General features: G+C 32.7%; 4 protein-coding genes and 1 non-coding gene across 8 annotated transcripts; 2 read left to right on the forward strand and 3 right to left on the reverse strand.

The window, feature by feature from the left end:
* Positions 1-2973: 2973 nt before the first annotated feature.
* Positions 2974-5059, reverse strand: LOC103503497 (putative cytochrome c oxidase subunit 6b-like). 2 transcript variants are annotated; one of them, XM_008467696.3, is made up of 4 exons: positions 4610-5059; positions 3754-3854; positions 3354-3435; positions 2974-3169 (listed from the first exon to the last, which is right to left on the reverse strand). In XM_008467696.3, exons 1-4 carry the CDS (start codon positions 4814-4816, stop codon positions 3116-3118), a joined length of 444 nt encoding a protein of 147 aa, XP_008465918.1. In that variant the 5' UTR covers positions 4817-5059; the 3' UTR covers positions 2974-3115. The 2 variants fall into 2 exon arrangements, with proteins under 2 accessions (XP_008465918.1, XP_050939426.1); XM_051083469.1 differs by lacking the exon at positions 3754-3854 and having other exon boundaries at positions 4587-5059.
* A 2460-nt stretch (positions 5060-7519) lies between these two features.
* LOC103503498 (putative invertase inhibitor) lies at positions 7520-8426 on the forward strand. Its single transcript, XM_008467697.3, has one exon. The coding sequence runs from the start codon at positions 7596-7598 to the stop codon at positions 8139-8141; it is 546 nt and encodes a 181-aa protein (XP_008465919.2). The 5' UTR covers positions 7520-7595; the 3' UTR covers positions 8142-8426.
* A 98-nt stretch (positions 8427-8524) lies between these two features.
* LOC103503499 (nuclear intron maturase 2, mitochondrial) lies at positions 8525-11834 on the reverse strand. 3 transcript variants are annotated; one of them, XM_051083472.1, is made up of 2 exons: positions 9090-11834; positions 8525-8863 (listed from the first exon to the last, which is right to left on the reverse strand). In XM_051083472.1, the coding sequence occupies exon 1, from the start codon at positions 11479-11481 to the stop codon at positions 9316-9318; it is 2166 nt and encodes a 721-aa protein (XP_050939429.1). In that variant the 5' UTR covers positions 11482-11834; the 3' UTR covers positions 8525-8863; positions 9090-9315. The 3 variants fall into 3 exon arrangements, with proteins under 3 accessions (XP_050939429.1, XP_050939427.1, XP_050939428.1); XM_051083470.1 differs by having other exon boundaries at positions 8525-8888; XM_051083471.1 differs by having other exon boundaries at positions 8525-8919.
* Positions 11835-13638: 1804 nt separating this feature from the next.
* On the forward strand, positions 13639-19066 carry LOC103503500 (ras-related protein RABH1b). Its single transcript, XM_008467699.3, has 6 exons — positions 13639-13909; positions 15110-15180; positions 16768-16856; positions 17092-17203; positions 18179-18269; positions 18567-19066. The coding sequence occupies exons 1-6, from the start codon at positions 13793-13795 to the stop codon at positions 18711-18713; spliced, it is 627 nt and encodes a 208-aa protein (XP_008465921.1). The 5' UTR covers positions 13639-13792; the 3' UTR covers positions 18714-19066.
* Positions 19067-19872: 806 nt separating this feature from the next.
* Positions 19873-20068, reverse strand: LOC127149271 (U2 spliceosomal RNA). The gene has a single exon (XR_007820673.1). It is a non-coding gene; the product is annotated as a U2 spliceosomal RNA (small nuclear RNA).
* Between the last annotated feature and the right edge of the window lie 930 nt (positions 20069-20998).

A 20998-nucleotide genomic window follows, 5' to 3' on the forward strand; every position in this document is an offset into this window, starting at 1 on the left:
AATGGCAAAGTATTTACGAACAATTCTGAAAATGAAAAAAAACCCATAGCCGCACCGTGTAAAATATAAAACATGGTCCATCGTTTAGATTTTTGTTTTCTTAATTTTATCATTTAATTTAATTTGGTTACATCATCATTTAGATTTGGCTAAACTTTTTTTTTCAAATTTTGGTACAAACGGATTTTTTTCAATATTTTTTTTACACACTATTTAGCTTAATTTAAACTTAAATGTCTAACCCATTTTTTCAAGATTTGAAAGTGAATGAAAAAAATAAAAAAAATAAAAAAGAGGAAGAAACACCGCACCTAAATAAAGAGAGAGAAACAACAAAAACGAAATAAACGAGATATATTTGATTACCGAAATTTAAAAACAAAACAAACGGAAGAAATCGCAAGAATACCGAAAAAGAAGATAAAAATATAAAATAGAGAAAAAAATAGAAGACAAATATGAAATATTTAAAAAATGGCTAACGACCTTGTTAGTGGGACATAAATATTTCATTGATTCATTATATTTAACTAATTTATTATATTTAGAAAAGTTTTCCTATATCTATTAGAATAATAGGCTAAACAAAGTTTTAACTCGATTGTAATTGACACCATATTTTTCTCGACCTTTTGCTTAGAATAAAAGAAATGAATTATACAATACATATTTCTTTACTATTATTATTATTTTTATTGCCTTGATAGTCTATAGGTAAATATTCCGTCAATCTCCACTTCAATACACATTATAGAAATTATTTAGGGAGAAGGGACGAAGTTGTGCAATAAATACAAATCTAATATCTATTAATTTATAGCGAGGGATGCCAGCTTGTACACGTGCACGGCCCAGTTCTCTTGTCCACCCTACCATATCCTTCATTAAATGCCCTTTCTTTTTCCTTCCATAAAAAGAGAAGAAAAGATCGTTTAGTCTCCCTTTCAACGGTACTGCAATAAATGTAAATAATGGGTTCGTTAATTGTCTTAAATAATTGGCTTTTAATGGATGACCATTGATTAAAAAAAATTTGTATTGTATTGTGATTAATTGATATCTATGCGTTTGGTTATTTTGTCCACTTTTCCCAATACCTTTTTTCCATCTCTTTTCTGATAGGGATGGCAACGGAGCCAGCAGGTTTGAAAATCGGGATTTTTCTACGGTAGGTCCAAAGTAAGTGTCAAATTTGATTAAAAATGAATGGACTTTTGCATATGCTAATTGCTACGTGTGATTTGTGAAAGTACCATAATGACCTCAAATCGTTATTGTCAACACACGACCTCGATCGTCCTCCACAAAGAAATTACAGCAAAATAAGCAGATACAACGTCAAGAATCAGCATAACCGTAATAAGGGTTCCACGAGATGCTGGTGAACATGGATTCTAGAGCAACAAATTAATATGGTCACAACTGTCATTCGAAGAATCTGAAAACCATTACCAACCATAATATACAAAAGTGCAAAATTTGAAGGAGCCATGAAAAATCTCTGACCACGAGTTTCTAGTTAGATAACTCCTCATTCATCTGTGTTTGGACCTCCTCGTTGAGCTCTTATAATAGGTCAGATCCCATCTGACAATCCTCAAGAAGACAACAAAAATAATTCTAACAAGAAAAGTTGCTTTATCAATTTATAATATTGTCATTTGATTATTTTTTATTTTTCCACATATATCGTCAACTATATGTTGCCATATAGGAATTAGGTGACAACGGTGAATTTGTCATAGAAAAATAGTCAGATCATATTTTCTATTTTAACTCTTGAAAGCTTGGCTTTTATGGTTTCTTCACTTCTAAATCACCTTGAGCAATTGCAACATCTGCTTTGAAAAACAAACCATGTTGGTGAGAGTTGGAAAGGTTTCAAGACCAACCATGATAAGGATAGTTGTTGTTTACCAACTATATTTAATAGGACATAAGTTTATAAGTTTATATAAAATATAAATAGCTTTTTAAACTTTAAAAAAGGTTTATATTCTTTTCTTAATTGGATTTTAGTGTCCTAATTAACTTAGGTCAATGAGAAAATATTATAAATAACAAAATTACTGCAAAAAAAAAAATATTTACCAAATATACAACGTCGTTAATAAACATTGATAAAATTATATTTCTATTGATAAAATTATATTTCTATTGATATTCACTGATGCAACCTATCATGTTTAACATTAATAAAATTTGAATTATACATACATACATATAGTATGTCGATTTCTACCATAGGCCTTTGTATGCATACTCAATCTAGGTTTAAAGATATTAGGTCAATTAATTATGCAATCCAATTAACTAAACCACCTACTAGAATCCTAAACTAATTAATAAAACTTACATGGATTGTATCGACCCTAGTAGGACAAGAACATTTAATTAATTAAGGCATTAACTTTAATTGATAGTTAGGTAGCCTGGCTAGACCTTTTTTGACAAAGTGACAGCTTGGTATGCAAACTAGTCGGTTTGCACATACAAATCGAATATATGTTTAATTAAGAGACTCTATGATGATATTAGATTTGTATAATTAAGTGACTAGGCGTATTCCAAGTATTGTTTCCCATAAAGACTAGGATTAAAAAATCATAATCTCAATCTCATAGAATCGATATTCTATTACATCATAGAAATATCACCAATAGCAAAAAATAAAAATAAAATAACATTAATATGAAAAATAAAAATAAAATATTATTTTATATAAATATAAATTTACTTGTTTATTTTATATAAATACAAGACAAGCACATGAAAATAATAAAATATTAATTTATTAATTTATTTTATTTTTTGACTTTTTGTTTTTATAATTTTTTCAAAAATGTCTATTTGAATTGAAATTTATGCAAAAAGAAACAAATATATTTTTTTTCAAGCATGCACCAGTATTACAATACTCCTATTAACTGTCAAGTGGTACATGTACCCATGAGCTGACTGGATTGACATTCATATATCAATTGGTATTCGGTGAAATTAAGGATGGGCGGTAAAAGTTCACACAATATTTGACAAGTAGAAAGTAGAAAGTAGTAGAATCATATATGAACCACTTTTGATTATTTATCCACACACACATGACAAAACCAAAACCTTAGATCGGACCAGGAAAGACACCAAGCTCCCTTTGCTCGTTCCATTTCTCAACCTGTACACCAACCAAAGATATGGCCTTATTATATTCACTAGCTAGACTTTAGTGTATATATATATGTATATAGACAGGGTTATTATATTATACGCAGAACTCTCTTTTTATGTCTCTATACTCGTCAGAATAATAAAAGAAGATGTTAGGTGAAGTGTTGTGGTACTGAAAATTTCCCCCTTACCCATTCACCAGGGCATAGAGATCGATAATAGTTGGCGAACTTCTTGCATTCAGGTGCGTGTTCCCCCTTCTTCTGTACGCACCTAATACGAGCCAAAATGACATAACAGAAGTACAAATTAATAAAAATAAAAATCAGAGAGAAATATAATCAATTTCATACACATTTCTAATTGAAAAGATTCTCTTTATGTATCATCGATGGTTGGGAATTAAATGAAACAAATATTTGTTATTACAAACCTTTTAATTCACCTAAGATGTCCCAAGTTAGTCTAGTTGTTTGGATTGAGATTTAAACGACAGAACCCCATATGTTATTAAATGAGTTTGTGCGAATTAAACAAATGGTCGAAAGAACATGTGTATATATGTGTTCAATTAGGTACATTTCAATTTACCTATGATATTCCAAATAGCGTGCATAGCAATGTCGTGTTTGATTGGTGAAAGGAAAACGAAGATCGCTTGGCGCTGTTTCTACTCCCTCATCCATTACCACCTATATGCAATGTTATAATGTGAAGGGATACTCTTCATTAATTCGAAAGTTCAAATCCCCCACGGCCTCCCTAACTAATTCATAGATATATTGAGAAAAAAAAAACATATACTATATTTACACTGAATAATATACCTACACTAACCCATCCATTTAAGCTTTTATGTTCAATCATATGATTTAAGTCGGTTAGAGTTCATAACTCTGGTCCAAAATAAGTATGAGAATTGCCATCTTTAATTAAAAGAAGAATAGTGTATTATAAATCTTTGTCGTGTATCATTTCACACCATTAGTCAGTTCAGTAATACTCACTTGGCATACGAATGATTAACTGCGACCAACCCATGGGGGATAAAAGCAAAATTCTAACTTCTAACTTTTGAAGTAAAAGTACTAAATTCTTGGTTATTCTTTAGGATTAAATGTGTTTAACTCTCTAAAATATAACATTAGAAATTTATAGGGCAATTTAGATATATGATCAACAAACATAATATTATTTTCTCCTCCATCAGTATGTTGATAACCAGTACCTTTATGGTTCATTAGACATATTTTGGTTTAGTTCTTTATGTTTTGGGTTAAATTTTCATTAGTTTTTGGAACATTCCCAACCTCTCACTTCCATCATAAAAAGAAAAATCATGTAAACTATAGTTGAAAATAAATAATTTTACAAATAACAAATTTACTTTCTTAAACCATCCAAACTAAGACATTAATTTCTACCTATCGAAGGAAATTAAAGAGACCTTATTGTCTTTGTCTTTGTCTTCGCTTCCGCTGCGGCGATGGTCGTCATTGGTCTGAGCGGAAGGAACGGAGGTGGAAGAAGGCGGCGGAGGCTTTGAAACGGTGCCGTATTCATGAGCTGGCCTTGGGGCTTGCTCGCCACGTGCCACCTTGCTTACGTCTCTAGATCTCATCTTGTCGTGAGGATCTATCTGGGACGCCGACATTATCAAAATATTTTCTCACCTTTTCTTTTCCTTTTTTTTTTTCTTTTTTATTTCCTTTCTTTGTATATATAAAAATGGGAACGGCATTGAGGTCTTAAGAAGATAGTGTCGGTCTGTTCATGGAACGGGAGCCATGCACGTTGCAACGTGCTTGGTACGTGTTTTCTTTCTCAAAGTCCCATCTGTCATCGTTTTCATCATCTCCAATTTTCTTTGGAAGAAAGAAAGGTTATATATATTTAGAACTAAATTGTTAATTTCATTTTAAAATTAAGATCCATATGGTAATCAATCATTTATATTCTGCTGAATAATAATTTTTTTCAAAGATTAAAGTATAGTTTTTCTCATTTCTTTTATATTAGTTTGCTGTTGAGGAATTGATTAAGATCCATAGGGGTAATTAATACGTATGAGGAATTGTTAGCTAAATTTTAAAAAAGAAAAGAAAGATTTTAATTTCTTTTAGTTCTCTAAATTTGATTTCGTCTTGAGTAAAATGTAGACAACAAAGCAATAATTAGAGTTCTGATAATAGGATCATGTCTTCTGTTATTGGCTGAATGCCTTTTCCTGTGTTTATATCGGTTAGTCTCCCTAATTAATCAATAATATTGAGAAATCTTACTCCAATATCAAAAAGAAGAAGACGACGACGAAGAAGAAAGACAAAACTTAGATCTAAGACAACGTTTTCTCAGCGCAATAATTAAAGATGGATGAGATTCGAACAATCTACCTCCGAGGTAGGAGATAAAATAAATTACTATTGAATTAAACTTGTTTTAGCAAAAGAAATACGTTAAAGACTGAACAATTTTGTAAGGAAACCTACCTTGATTAATTGAATCAGATTTCCCTTCTCATTGATATTGCGTAAATAATGTTTAAAACCGACCTAACGAGCACTTAGCTCAATATCCTCGATAGCGACTTAAACATTAAAATATGTTAAAGAAATAACCATATACCACATCAGTACGAAGCTCTGTATTGATTTGCATATCATATGAGAAATCTATCGATATCAATCAAAACTTATAATTTAACTTCAATCTTAAGAAATAACTGTTCGTATCTTTCTTAGACATTTGATAGTCTTTTTGAAGAAAATATTTATCGTTGATTTAAGGAGTTCTAACTTCGTTACCTTTGGGCGGTCGGTTTACATGGAGGAACATCATAGGCACGTTTTACAGAAATTATAATCACAGAAATTAGTTGTAATTATATTAAGTCACTTTCAAGGGTTCATCAGGCATAAAACCTGATTTGTGCATGATTGACTTATAAGTTAATCACAATCGTTGGTTTTTAAGCATTCACGTTATAATAATTGTAAGAAAGAATAAGAATAACTTTAAATGAACAACAAGAGATTTATGGAATTTTGAAATTTTGTAAATAGTTTTGATATTTTGTTATTTTTTAGAATAATTTTTCAATATAACAAAATATCACTCTATCAATAACAAAGACTGACAAGTAAATTTTTGTTATATTTATAAATATTTTAAATAATTTTATCATTTAAAATCATTAATATGAATAAAGAAAAGTTCATAGTAATTTTTTCTTTTAAAAAAATACAATAATTTTCTTAGAATTTTTAAATTGAATAAAAAATAACATTTCAATTACCATTGGATTCGATGCACCAAAAAACGTGTAGTAAGTATAGCAATAGAACAGGTCGGCCGACGGGCCATTTTGACCCACAACGAGAAGGAACACAGAGAATAATGTCATTTTTTTTTTCTTTCCAGCAATAAACTATTCCTATGTTGCTTTAAAAACTTAGTTCTAGAGCAACCTTTGAGTCCAGTGCACATTTTCAAAATAAATTCGGCAATTCTTTTCTTTTTTAAAAAAGTATAATGTACGGTTGAAAAATATATAGATTAGTATACATAAATCAGGTCATTGATAATTTTTTATTTTTCTTTTTCTTCCACAACGTTTTTAGTAAATGCTTATTTTGCCCTTCAATCTTTTGACACTATGCTTCTGATTAGGTGTTCATCGGAGAGATTTTTCGACAGTAGAGGTACAATTTTTGTCAACATGACACAATGGTTACACATTGGATAATGTATAAATGTGATCCTTGTTTTAAATGATTATTCAAAGTTTATCTGTCCTATGATGCTCATTAAGCTATATAGAACACTCTTAGAGATGTTAGAATAATAGATGTGCAATTAAAAACCACAAGACACAACAATTAGTTTACCGTAAACTTAGTTAATGCACTTTGAGGTTTTTGTTTGTTAGAATTTTGTTCCTTGACCATCTATTGACTTTTAATTTCGTATTTAATGAATATTCGACAAAGTCAAAAACCTTAACTAATTGACCAATCACATAAATTTTTAAAGTTTATGTTTAAATAAAATCTTAAACTTTCAAACCATTTTATTTCTTGTATTTGTTTTTTAAAATTAAACCTACAAAACACCATTTTCATCTTCAAAGCCAAAAAAACTAATTAGTAATTCAATAACTAACGTGCTGTCACAATTCATCTTGAATAACTAACGTGCTATCACAAATCAGCCACTCTCGGTCAAAGCCTATCAAGGGAAGAAAAAACACAAACTCAAGAACACCATCCCATAATATTTTTTTCCTCCAAAGTAAAATAAAGTCATCAATTAATTTCCTCCAAAAATCTGGTTTTCTTCATGAACGTGCTACCCACAAAAAAAAAAAAAAAAAAAAAGGATTATAAATCTCTTTCTTCCTTCAGTTTGAAACTCACAATCCCTAAATTCTCAAAATGGAAAACCCCATTGCAAAATCAATTTTATTTCTTCTTTGTGTTCCAACACTTATTCAATTAGCATATGGTTTGGACATTGTTCAACACTATTGCAAATTAGCTGCGAAAACAGACCCATATGTTGATTACAAACTATGTGTCCAAACCCTAAAAGCCAATCCCAATTCCGAAGATGCAGATTTCAAAGACTTGGTTATGATTTCAATCAACCAAGCAAAGGCCAATGCCACAGAAATTAGGTCAGAGATTTCAGAGCTAATGAAAAGAACAAGTGAGAAATGGGGGAAATATTCATTGAATTGTTTGAAGAGCTGTTTGGAGCTTTATTCTGAGGCTGTTTCTGATTTGAAAAAAGCTTTGAGAGGTTTGAAAATGGAGGATTATGAGACAGCAAAAACAGCGGTGAGTGCAGCCATGGATGCACCAGTGAGTTGTGAAGATGGGTATAAGGAGAAAGGTGGGGAAGTTTCTCCTTTGTCAGAGACCAATGATGGGTTCTTTCAGTTGGTTGCAATTTCTCTTGCTTTTATCAACATGTGTTAAGTGATGGATGATGATGCCCTATAGTTTTTAATGGTTTGGAGTTGGGGCTATAAAGAGAAATTTGATGGGTTTAGAAAGGCCTTTTAGCAATAATATGCATTTTTTGGGGGGCTTTTGGTATATGGTTTGTGTTTTGGGAGTGTTAATTAATGTTTCTGTTGTAGAACAACGTACTACATCGTTTCAAATGTCAGACATCGTTTATGTTGAAAAGTTTTCATAGTACTATTGTAATATTGCCTCTATTTGGTGTTTGCTATAAAAGAACTATGGTTGGTTATATTATAAGCTTTAGACACTAAACTTTGACGTTTGTAACTCTCGAGTTGAGTTTTTTTCTCTTGGTCCTTCAACGGAAAGATTAAAGAGAACGGCAAAATGGGTTTGAACCTTCTCTGGATCCAAAACAATAATATACTGGTATTTACTAGTAACAACACAATGGAGACAGTCGATCAATATAGACTAATTCGAAATTTTAACTCTCCAATAAAAACAATAAATAGTGGATTTGCTAATAACAACCTAATGAATTCCTCCCCCTGCATCCCAGCCCAGCCACAGCAAATTTTATCTCAGAGCAAGTTTAGGCCGATTAAGTACCTGTTTGAATATTTCTTGGTAGGACTGGAAGGCAGAATTCAGCAACAAACTAAACCAATTAATGAGCGAAAAACAAAAATCTGGGAATTATTTGAGAAATTCGTACCTGATACAACCATCTGCATCGAAAAATATACCAAAATCCTGTATGAAAAAATCAACAGAAAAGATATACCTGCAACTAAAATCATGTATGATTTTCTATTGGAAAAATTAATGGCCAAGTACATCAGATGGAAAAATTAACCTTTTAGTATCCCAACCACACAATTGATCCACGTCAAAATTAGAGCCACATAGGAAACAGAACCTCCGAATTTACGGAGGAGAATATGTAACCCATACCTGATACAATGCCATAATTTCTGATACAGATCACCGAGACGGTTGTCATATCGTTAAGATGAGACTTGAAAGCACAGCAGTGCGAATCATTGAGAACTTGGAATTTTACCGAACGTCTTGAATTGTTAATTTGAATGTTCTAACAGCGGTAATGAATCGGAGTCCAAAGGATGCAAAGTTTTTCCTTAGGTTTGAAGATGGAGCATAATATCCGAACAAAAGAACTTTATACTTCAGCTGCTTGGTCATGCTCTTCCAATTCTTTGGATTTGGAATCATGACTATCCAGGTTCAAACCCAATATTCGATGATCGCCACTGTTCATTAGGGACATCTGATCCATGGTTGCATTCCTCTTGTAATTCCATACAAGCATTGAAATGTAATCTTGAGGTGAGACAAGGCCCAGTTCCCTAATGCAGCTACGTTGCTCCTCAAGTGTTCTAGGATCTTCAAGCATTATAAATTCGAGCAGGGCCTTTTCATGATCCGGTCTCCAGTTATTTGGCAAGGGGGTGTAGTCTGTCTCAGGGACAAGAGACATCCGAGTGAACTTAAGGCCATCAATTGACTCAGCAAGGCCCATCCTCAGAAGATTGTGGTACTCAGGCGATTGTCCTTTCTTCTCTTTCAAAGGGCGGCTAAGATTTCGAGCACCAATCTTGTAAACTTTTGCTCGTGAACGGAGTTTGTACTTTGCAGCATATAGCTTTGCAAGTGAACCTCTTAAGATGTAAGAGCAAAAGTTCACCACTTTCCTCCTATTGTCTGCATATTTGTACCACTCCACAATTGTTAACAAAAACTTGTTCATTTGTGAATTTGTGTGAGCTTGTGTCGCATGAAACATTCTAAAACAAGGCTGTGGATCAGGATCTCTATCACCCTTTAGAAAGTTCAGCTTCCTGAATTGCTTAATGCATTGTTTCAAGCTAGCCGTGACAGAAAGGAGCGTACCAACACCTTTCTCGCTAATGATCTTACCACCAGAAGCAGTATACCGAAGCGTTGGGTAAACGACTCTTCGACAAAGTACATGATCGAGAAACATGATACCCTTGGTAATGTGTTCAATGGGAAGGCACTCGCTGTCAAGCTTGAGCATATATTTCTCATCACAAAATTCAATCAATTGCTTTCTTAATGTTGCTGCATCTGCTCTAGGTCCTCGTATGCCAATCAGAATATGACCTCCATATCGAATGTAATCCATCTTCCGTGTCTTGTCCGGACCACTTGTCGGTACAAATTCTGGCCAGGATGTATTTCCTTGATCTGCTTCTCCTTCAGGACTATTCCATATAACATCACTCTTAGATGGAGAGTAGAAGTCTTTGATCTTTCCCTCCATCCAGCGGTCCAATTCATCTAAACAAATATTAGCTAGAAGAGGGCTAAGTATCCCACAGTGTCCCCATGAAGGATTCTTCACTGCCTCTTCAGGAGCAAAACCAAAAAATGTCTCCAACCAATATGGATCAGGCTTTGGTTCATCGTCAGCTAATACTCTCTTCTTCTGATACTTCCTTTTCTTCTTCTTCTTTTCCCCTTCGTCGATCTTGCTTGTTATAACTGGCGTAACCAAAGCAGATTTAATTAAATCAATCACTTTTTTATCTCTAATATCTCTCATTAAAGCATTTATAACTGCCCCTACCTTCATACCATCTAAAATTGTACTTAAATCCCCTTTCACATACCATAAATAACCAGCAAAATGCCTTCTAATTACCCGCAACACCGTATGTGCATTCCTCCCTGGCCTAAATGCATAAGACTTTGACGAAAACCGAGCTTCGTAAATTGGTTCCAGAATCATAAACAGAACCTCTTGAACAATTTTATCTTGAAATGCAGCAGGCTGTGTCGTTGTCAATATAGCCTTTATCTTCCTCTTTGACAATGCTCCATAATCCGTCTTATCTTTTGGTGATTTTATGAAGAACTCCAATCTTGCCCCCCATTTGAACCTACTATCTAGAACTGCATTTCTAAGCGCAAGTAAATCTTCCAATGCTGACCTTTGAATTGCATTTCGAGGCATATATGCGCCCATCTCATCCGTACAAACTTTCTGGTACGCCAAAACCCATAATTCAAACCTCCGAAGATACGTGGTCAAATTGGAAACAATCCTATCCGGTTCGCGAAAATTCTCTATCCACATCTGGGAACAAACAGAGATTCCATCCTCCTTCAACAAGTTGGATGGATCGTCGGGATCAGGCGCACGGCGGTGCGCCGGCATAAAGGAAAACACCCTACACAATGGAAATCCATGAAAACTAGATTTCAGAGGATTGAGCTCGGAGAACAGAAATCCACTGCTAGTTCTGACAACACTGGAACTCGCAAAAATCCGATGTGCAAATATGGAAACGCCACGATGCATTTAGTGCAGAACGTTATGCTCGATATTTTAGATCATTTCACGGGAAGAATTTCATGAACCATCAATTCATGAACCCGTATCAATCAATAAACTATAGAAATTAACACAAACCCTAACTGAAGCAGTTTGCAGAAAGAGATTGAAATGCAAAAGTTTATCGTCCAAGTCTGAGCTAACCGTGTTAAACCCTATGGCGGCTGTGGCTTCAACTGAGTCACTACGGGAGCGACGAAGAACCAAGAAAATACGGCCAGTGAAGGAAGCGGCAACGGCGGAAATGAAAGCAAAAACCCTTTGCTTAAACCCCCCTAGTCGAAGTCGCCGCTTGTAATTTTGAATTTTGCAGCAATGCCCTTCAACTCTGTTATATTATATTGTGTCTCGTATTTAATTTTAGAATATTTAGGTTCGGTGTTGTTTTCTTTTCAAATATATAAAAATGAATTAAAATATTTATGAAATATAGTAAAATATCACATTTAATAGATATTCCTATATAATAATATGATTGTTCTATTATCTATCATAAATATATCGTGATATTATGTTATATTTGTAGTTTTTTTTAAAACTGTTGTTATTTAAAATAAATTTTCTTTCATAGGTATGGCTTATTGATTAATTGTTTGATTTGTTTAGTAGTGTTAATTTTTTTTCGTATAATAATTATGGATAAAGATTCAAGTTCATTTTGGTTCACTTTAATTTGTTTGATGTGAAACCTTGAATTTTGAGTCAATTATTTAATTTACATTTTACACTTAACTCACGTCTTAAATTTAAAGTTGTGTTAATTAAAATTTCATGCTAAGTATTGAATTGATTTAAACCCTTGCGTGAATAACTATTTGTTAATATTTTGATTCATATTGATTGGTGCAAATAAATTTTGCAATCATCAATGTGTTTTTAGATAGACATATAACAAGAAATAGGTTTTTTTGTGGAAACAAGAAACATAGATTCAACTTCACTATTAGTTGTTTGGTTCACTTTTCTTTATTTAGAGAATTTTCAAAACAATTATACTTAAATAATTATTTGAAAAAAATAGGATTGTCATAAAAGTATTGTGAAATTTAGGTGGACAAGTTGTATATCCAGTACACGATTGACATAGAATTTGTGTGTTCATAACGCGACTGTCGTCATAACTTTGACCAGGTGGATTGTGATTGGATTAAAGGAAACCGTATACTCGTACATGACAATTTTACACTATGTTTTACAATACTTTCAACTTAAACCCTTCTTTTGTTTATTTTTTCGTGGTTTCCCAATCTTTGTCATTAGTTTGATTAAAAAAAAAACCTTATTTTTAAGACTAGTCCTTTATTTTGTTGGTCCTAGAATTTGTTTGCAATAGTTCAACCTTAGTAGTGTTAGTTTATCACAATTTGATCTTTATTCTCTACAATGCTACACTTTTGTCGATTTACTTTCCAATTTTTAACAATTAGATTCTCGTTCTAAAAAGGTTATCAAAATTAAGTATATATTTTTAATATTACTTATGATGTATACTCTCTACTTTACAAAAATATTGAGCTCCCAATTAATTTATTACATTCCATCGAGGATTGTATTGCCACAATATTATAAATAAAAATACTAAATTACTATCAACCATATTTTATAAACTAAATCATTGGAAGAAAAAGATCTTAAAATTAAATATGGTATATTATAAAATAGAATTTCGTAAAGACATTTAAATAAAAAATGTAATATAATTTAAAATAACGTTCAAATCATACCAATATAGTTTAAAATATATATATATATTTTTTTTAAATACCACTTTTAAAATGTGAGGAAGAGGAACTAAATAGGACTTGAAGTCAATGATCCAATACATTGGTATTGACATAGGTCAATACATTGATAATGAAATACACATTTATTCATAAGGTTCAAATTTTGTTTTCATTGAAAAATATAGTCAAGGTGTCAAACATTACATCTTAATAATTTTTTTTTTTTAAAGAAAAGACAGCATCATATTTCCTACAAAGTTATATATTAATAATTTAAACAAGTTGAGAATAATATATAAAAATATGTTAATATTTTTTAATTAAAAAAAAAAAATGAAGGGTGAGAACGAACCGAGAAATTGGATCCGACCCGTTTGTAAAGAAATTTAGATCCTTGAGGAGTTAGTGCGAAACTGAAAGCAAATCAACACAAAGAACAAACCAAAATCCAGAGTTTCTTCCATTTGCAACTCATTTCATTTCATTCCCAAACCTTCTTCTCCATCCCTTAATTCTTCCTCTCTCGGAATTTTCAATCACAGATCTCCCCGGAAATGGCTCCCACCTCAGCTCTGGCGAAGTATAAGCTCGTCTTTCTCGGTGACCAGTCTGTTGGCAAAACCAGCATCATTACACGCTTCATGTACGACAAATTCGATAATACATATCAGGTAATTCCTTGCTCAATCCTTAAATGAGTAGATCCTTCGTTTCTATCACACTGCGCGCTCGGATCGGTTTCCAAACTGTTAATCAATGCCTGATCCTGTTGTTTCATCTTTAATTTTGATTCCTCTTGTAGTTTTCTACGATTCTATGTAGCTTTCTTTTCTGCTGTGTGTTGGATTGTGTCATTGAGGAGGATAAGAACTCCGTGTTTACGTTTTTAGATCTTTTGGTTTTTGTTCTTAGGCGATCAGCATTTTATTTACACACTGTAACTGTTTCAATATATTGGTTTTTAGTCAAGAGTTCAGTAATTAAGCAGAGTCTTAAGTCTATGATTCTGACCTTGCTGCTTCCAGGTGGATGATGTCAAATTTTAGCGTTGTTTCTTGTCGACAACATTAGTCTGTGGTACTAGTTTATCGAGTACGTTTTGCAGAATTGTTTCCTCTATGTTACTTTGTTGGATTATTTGAAGAATAGTTCGTTGACTTTGTACTATAAACAACCACTATTTTAGTCCTTACCTCATGGAGTTGGTGAGTATTGCTAATTATCCAACTTTCGACTTGATAGTGCAATTATATGCTCGTCCCATATCATGTATGTAAAAAATGCTTCGACTATCTCTCTTTGACACATTGGCAAAGTTTCATAATCACTTTTATGTTCAATTTGGTAATGCTGTTCCATGTCATGTATGTAAAAAATGCTTCGACTATCTCTCTCTGACACATTGGCAAAGATTCTTAATCATTTTTATGTTCAATTTGGTAATTCTAATTGCACCAAGCTGTAACAAGTATGATTCATGAAATCGGATGTATCTTGGTTATTGTAACTGCATTGACGGCACGACATGTTAAGTTCCATATGGTCTTGGACTCTTGGGACATTTTTGTCCCAGCTACTATGGAGAACAGGATTTGTAGAGGGAGCAGGTAAAGAGTGAATCAGTGATTAGTGTTCCGTGGGCTTGTAGATTGTGCTACTGATTTGTTTTTAAGTTGATAACAAGTAGAAACATGCTAGATCCATCCTGCTTGATGTGGATGGTAGATACACACTTCCATCTTTTTCACTGTCTATTTTCATTCGTCTTTTATCTTTGGTGGGATACTATGAAGTTCTTTCTAAATTTCAGTTTCAAATTTATACCACACATTCACTTCTTGCAATATATTTGTTTTTGTGCCATTGTACAGGCTACCATTGGTATTGATTTTCTCTCAAAAACCATGTATCTGGAAGATCGTACCGTTCGACTGCAGTTGTGGTAATATAAAGATTCATTAACTTTCATGATTTTTCATATCTAGGCGACTGCTTTCTTTTGTTTTTACTAATTCACATTACTCTTCCACAAGAATTATCCGTAAATCACATTTTCACGTCTGTATATTTATTAAGCATGTGATTTATTTGTCCTTGAGAATGGAAGAACTTGTGTGAATTATGTACTCAAGTCCATGGTGTAAATGATAGATTTCTTGAACAAAAGTTTTATGCAAACAACCCAATGTAGCTATTCCTTCTAGATTAAAACTATTCTCTTTTGAAACTTTAAAATAAGTTTAAGGATGCAGAGTCTTCAGACCCCGCGAAAGACATCTGAAAAGTCTGAATTTGAAATCCTTTTTGGTGGAAAATTCTAAAAAAATGATTGAACTGGTATGCTGCTCCAGTCTGTAGACTGTGGAGGTGGGTGCTCATTTGCTGCATTTAACGCTTCCATAGTATTCCCAATAAATTGTTAGAAATTTGAAAAAATTCTTTTGGGATGGATCAAATTTCAAATAGAAAAAGGGAGCCGCCTCAATGGTTGAAATTGTGCCCTCTGTCCTTCTGCAGAATCAATGTCTATATATTGGAAAAACCAAACATAAAGGTTTCATAGCGAGGGAGCCCATGTTCTGGGATAGAATTAATGAAAGTAATGTTTCTCCAGAAAGCTCACTAATTGTTCGTGTTCCTATTCTTTAGATAATAGTTCTTGATCTCACATCATTGTTTATGTATGTGGATAAAATTGAAATTGTTAAATGTGAAAAAGGAGAGAAGTAAAGCCTCAAACCTGGGCAAGGAAGTTGGTGAAAATAACATTCCAGTTGGCACAAAGAGAATAAAACTCATGGTTAACAGTAAAAGGTTTGTACAAATCTGCATCAGGGAAATTCCCTAGAAATAATTTGATTCCACAAAACAAGAAAAACCTCTTGAAAGACTCTATTGTTTCTTTCCAACCATGAAGTCTAAATAAAAGTTCAAACTCATCTTCAACAAATACCACTGCCACTTGTCAGAACAAATGGGGAGTCAGTTCATTAGAGTCTCGTGGCTTCTTTTTAGGTCTCTTTTGCTAATCTTTTCTGTTACCATACTTTCTTTCTGAACATGACCTACTGGGGAGAACCTTTATGTTTTCTTTTAACTTGGCCTGGCCTGTTCACTTTGTGCCTGCTTCGACTCAAAGTTGAAAGAGGAGATACAAAAAGAAAAAGAAAAAATGCAAAGTGTTGTATCCTCTTCCAAAAATATACAAGACTTCATTTTACTGTACAAGGAACTAATTTAGGTTCTATGGAAATCTCATCTAGAAGCTAAGTGACAAGCAATGTTTAATATATCTCTGCGGTTTCTAATTCAATCAAATAAATGATAATGTTATAGGTGCTAATAAAAATTTTCCTTTGATGGTTAGGCACATCTTTTAAATTTATGTATTAATTTTTAATCGTGTGCACATATATTCACGATACTTCTAATTCTAGTTAATTGAAGTGTCTAACTTCCTTATTTGTCCTTTACAGGAAATTGGGTTTTTGCTGTACGTTTTAAAATTTTATGTCACTTTGTTTCTCAGGGACACTGCTGGACAGGAAAGATTCAGAAGTTTAATACCAAGCTATATCAGGGACTCATCTGTCGCTGTCATCGTTTATGATGTTGCAAGTATGGAATCTGAAATTTTCTATAGAATGAGAATAATAATTAAGTAACCACTTGAAAATGTGTATTATTTCATGTGATAAACTATTTTGTATACTCCTGGGGTGGATCTGGGATCTAATATCCGAAAGCCTTTAGATCCTTAATCTCATATAGTTAATTGATTGCATATAGGGAGTCCTTGCCATGATGTGGTCAATGGACTATTTTTAACTGTTTTCATCCTGTTGCTACTCAGGCCGGCAAACTTTCCTAAACACTTCAAAGTGGATTGAGGAGGTGCGCACTGAGAGAGGCAGTGATGTCATTATAGTGCTTGTTGGGAACAAAACGGACCTTGTGGAGAAGAGGTAATACCTGGCCATGGTTTTTCTTTATTTTGTGTGCATGTTCCATAATTTTGGCTGTTTCAAATCTGAATAATTTGCAAACCCTGCTAGCAAAACGTTGATGATCTTGAAGTGGTGATGTATTTCATATTTTTTTTACCTTTTAAAAACTCAAAGCATAATTCAATTAATTGAAACATTAAGGTCTGTCTAAAGGTCATATATTTGAATTTTCCTCCTTACTGCTCAATGCAAATACTACTGTACCCCTTATGAGGCGACTCAGCAAACAATCTGTAATTAGTTATTTCGAAAGTTGGGCAATGTCTAGAACCTCATCCCCCCTTCCCTCCTTTTTTTTTTTTGAAAAAAAAGAAACTAGTAGTAGTTTTTTTTTTTTTTTTATATGCTACTTATTGTACTATAAGATTTCTGAATGTAGCTTTGAAAATAAATTGAAATTTGAGTTTCATCTAGTTAGATACTTCTCTTAAATTAATCACCTAGTTAAATATTGAACTTAGATGACACGTAATAGTATTATACTATGATAGTTAATGAAATTAGAAGAACAAAAGAACAGCAGGAAATAATTGTTCGAAACTTTATATATAGATACATAGTTTTCAACTTTTAGGAAATACTTCCAAGTGGTTCCTACTTATATAATGTTAGCAGTTGTATATTGTATCTTTATCAGATAATCTTACGTTTATGTTGTATGTGATGTGTGGAAAAAGAGTAAATATTGTTTGTGTAGAACATGATGTTGTGATCTACCTGTTGAGGATTCTGCATTGGTTAAACATAGGGACCTCATAATCTTAATAAGATAGTAACTAAAGGCTACTCTCTCATTGTTAGTTGTTCTGAGATGGAATCCCATGTTTTCTAATACTACGATTGTTCTTCTTGCTCTACATATTCATATTTTCATTTCCAAGAAGTCTTGTTTAGCATTTTGTTTCACCATTTTCCCATATGCTGCATCCCTAGGCAAGTCTCCATAGAGGAAGGAGAAGCCAAAGCCCGTGAACTAAATGTCATGTTTATCGAAACAAGTGCTAAAGCTGGATTCAATATCAAGGTAAAATCAATACGAAATCTCATTCCTACTATGACAGGAAGCTCTAATCTATGTTAAATCATGTTAGATAGTATAGTATTAAATTTGAGTTGATCCTTCAACTTAAGCTTTTGATCCATCCTTGGCTTAAAATAGTATCAAAGCAAGTAATCCATCCTTGCAATGTTATTTTCTTTCCAATTAATATTGATTCCACTTGTTGGGCGTTCTTCATATTTCTAGCTCACAAGAGAGTGCGTTAGATGGAAATTTGCCTATTTTTGTCTTTGTAACTGGGGAACTATATTACTTCCACAGGCACTTTTCCGAAAAATTGCTGCAGCATTGCCGGGAATGGAAACTCTGTCGTCAACAAAACAAGAAGACATGGTCGATGTTAACTTGAAGTCCACAGGAAGTGGTGCCGCACAATCCCAGCCGCAGTCGAGCGGATGCGCGTGCTAATGAAGGACAATACGAGGGGTTATTGAAGGAATCCAGTGTTTCTTGGTTTTTGCTTTGAACACCTCAACCTTCTTGAACTGTCAGCCCATTCAGGTAACAAAGATGAGGTTTTATATCTATGAATGCCTTCTTGAGCAGAACTAAATTCGTAAAAATGTAATCGGTGGCAAAGAGTAGACTGAGTTGTTATTTTATTGAGTAATTTGATGTATTGGTTGGTGGAGTCATTGTTTGGGTTTTGGGATTCAGGAGATTGTAAAAAATAGAAAAAAAATTATGTGTTGGACTCGATTACAGAATTTTGCTTTTATCTTGTAAGTTGTAATTCATCTCTAGAATATTTTGTTTTTCCATTGGATTTTTGTCATGTTCTGCCTGCCAGGAAATCATGGTTCTCTGAAAAAGGACGAGCATAATAAATCGAAAAATCAAGTCGTTCGATTTTTTCGAAAGTTTCAAATCGAGAACTTTTAAAAAGTATTTTTAAGTGTTAAACCGACTTGACAAAGCCTGCCCCCTAGTTATTGATGTCATAGTTATTGATGTCAAAGTCGGTTTGACACTTTATTAAATCTACTATGGTTCGGAATCGGTTTTTTTACTAAATCTATATGGTTGGTTCGGAATCGGTTTTATAAAAAAACTGATTCCGACTGACAATTCCGACCGACAATTACCCAAACTGATTCCGACCGACAATTACCCCTGCTTTGGAATGAAGATTAAAATGGTAAATAAAGTACATATTTAACTATTATGTCATAAATTATAACAGTTGAAGTTAATTGTTGTAGTAGTCCAAAACGTGAAGAAAGTTATTTTAATATAAATTGAATTGTGTCGCAACTTATAAATAAATCAGCAATTTATAGCTTTTATTGCAGGAGTAAAGGTCCTTTACTCCTACAATGGCCGATGACCCTAACAAAAACTTAACCAATTAAATTGTTTCAAAAGAGCAAATACCTAATAGCCTACCTAGTAACAATCACACACATCTGATGCCTGGTTGTTGTGGTATCAACGCAGAAGAAACGCTTAGAACAACAATAACCTTATATTGGCGGAGTAAATATTTATACAATATAATATACACTCAAGCAAGTTCGAAGCTACGTCCTGGTGGGAAAAAATAAATATATACTTTGACTGAGCTTTGTTGGGTTGCGCCAGGCCCAGGCAATAGTGCAAGGCAAGGGAGACGCGCAAAGGCCCAAGTAGCAAGCTACTTATGTGGGCCTTGACCCATAAAAAATAAATTTAATATCATGTGGGCCAATGGCCCACGTATCAGATATTAAACTGATAAGAACAGATACTACACTTGATCTTAGCCAAAAGGCCGAGAAAGGTATGAGTGTTCTCATCATCTAAGGCGTCTTTTATATTTGGCGGATGACGCAGCTTTTCTTATAGTTTCCCATGTGGGACTAAAAAAACTTCTAAATTCAGATAATCGATATCATTTGTTAGAGTGGAAATGAATACATATCGTTTCTTGTATGTGTAAGATGGATATATCAGATATAAACAAGCAATACTATGATTTCTCTTTCTAATATATAGTTTCATGCAAAAGTTTAAAGAAAAATAAAAAGAATAAATTTGTTTTCGTGTTGTATTTGGGAGCAACTTTGATGGTAAATACGTGAAAATATTAAAATAAATTTGTTGTATAATTTACTTTACAATGCTAAAATTTCAACAATAAATTAAGACACATCTGCAAATATATCAAAACGAATAAAAAATATATTTACAAAATTCAGCGTGATTTTAAATCTTTCAGTAAGTATTTTCAATCATCTACAACAACTGTTCATCACTTTCTCTAAATTTAGAAAGTTTGTTTGAAAAGAAAATTAATACAAAGAACATTAATAAAATTGTTACATATTACTTTCTAATAAATAGTTTGTTAAAATTTGATGATGGTAAGTAGATAAACCTACCTAAAATTTAATTATTGTATGCTAAAGAATCACAACACGAAAAACTAAATTTCACATATATTACATTTGTTGATTGACTACTATACTAGAGAGATCAAATATTTGATAGACATGTTTCTTTCTACTTTCTCGAAAACTAATTTTGAAATGAAATAAACTATATACGAAATATAATAATAGATCTAAATAAATTATTTTTAGAAATTTTGTTTTTACTATAGCAAATATTTAACTTCAATGTAATTGATCCATAGAATATTATTGGGTGCCAAAGAGATGGCGCCAAAAAGAAGAATTTGAAAACCACTCTAAAATCACAAACAAACATAATTA

Source organism: Cucumis melo, chromosome 4 (assembly GCF_025177605.1).
Source record: "Cucumis melo cultivar AY chromosome 4, USDA_Cmelo_AY_1.0, whole genome shotgun sequence".
NCBI classification, from domain to species: domain Eukaryota; kingdom Viridiplantae; phylum Streptophyta; class Magnoliopsida; order Cucurbitales; family Cucurbitaceae; genus Cucumis; species Cucumis melo.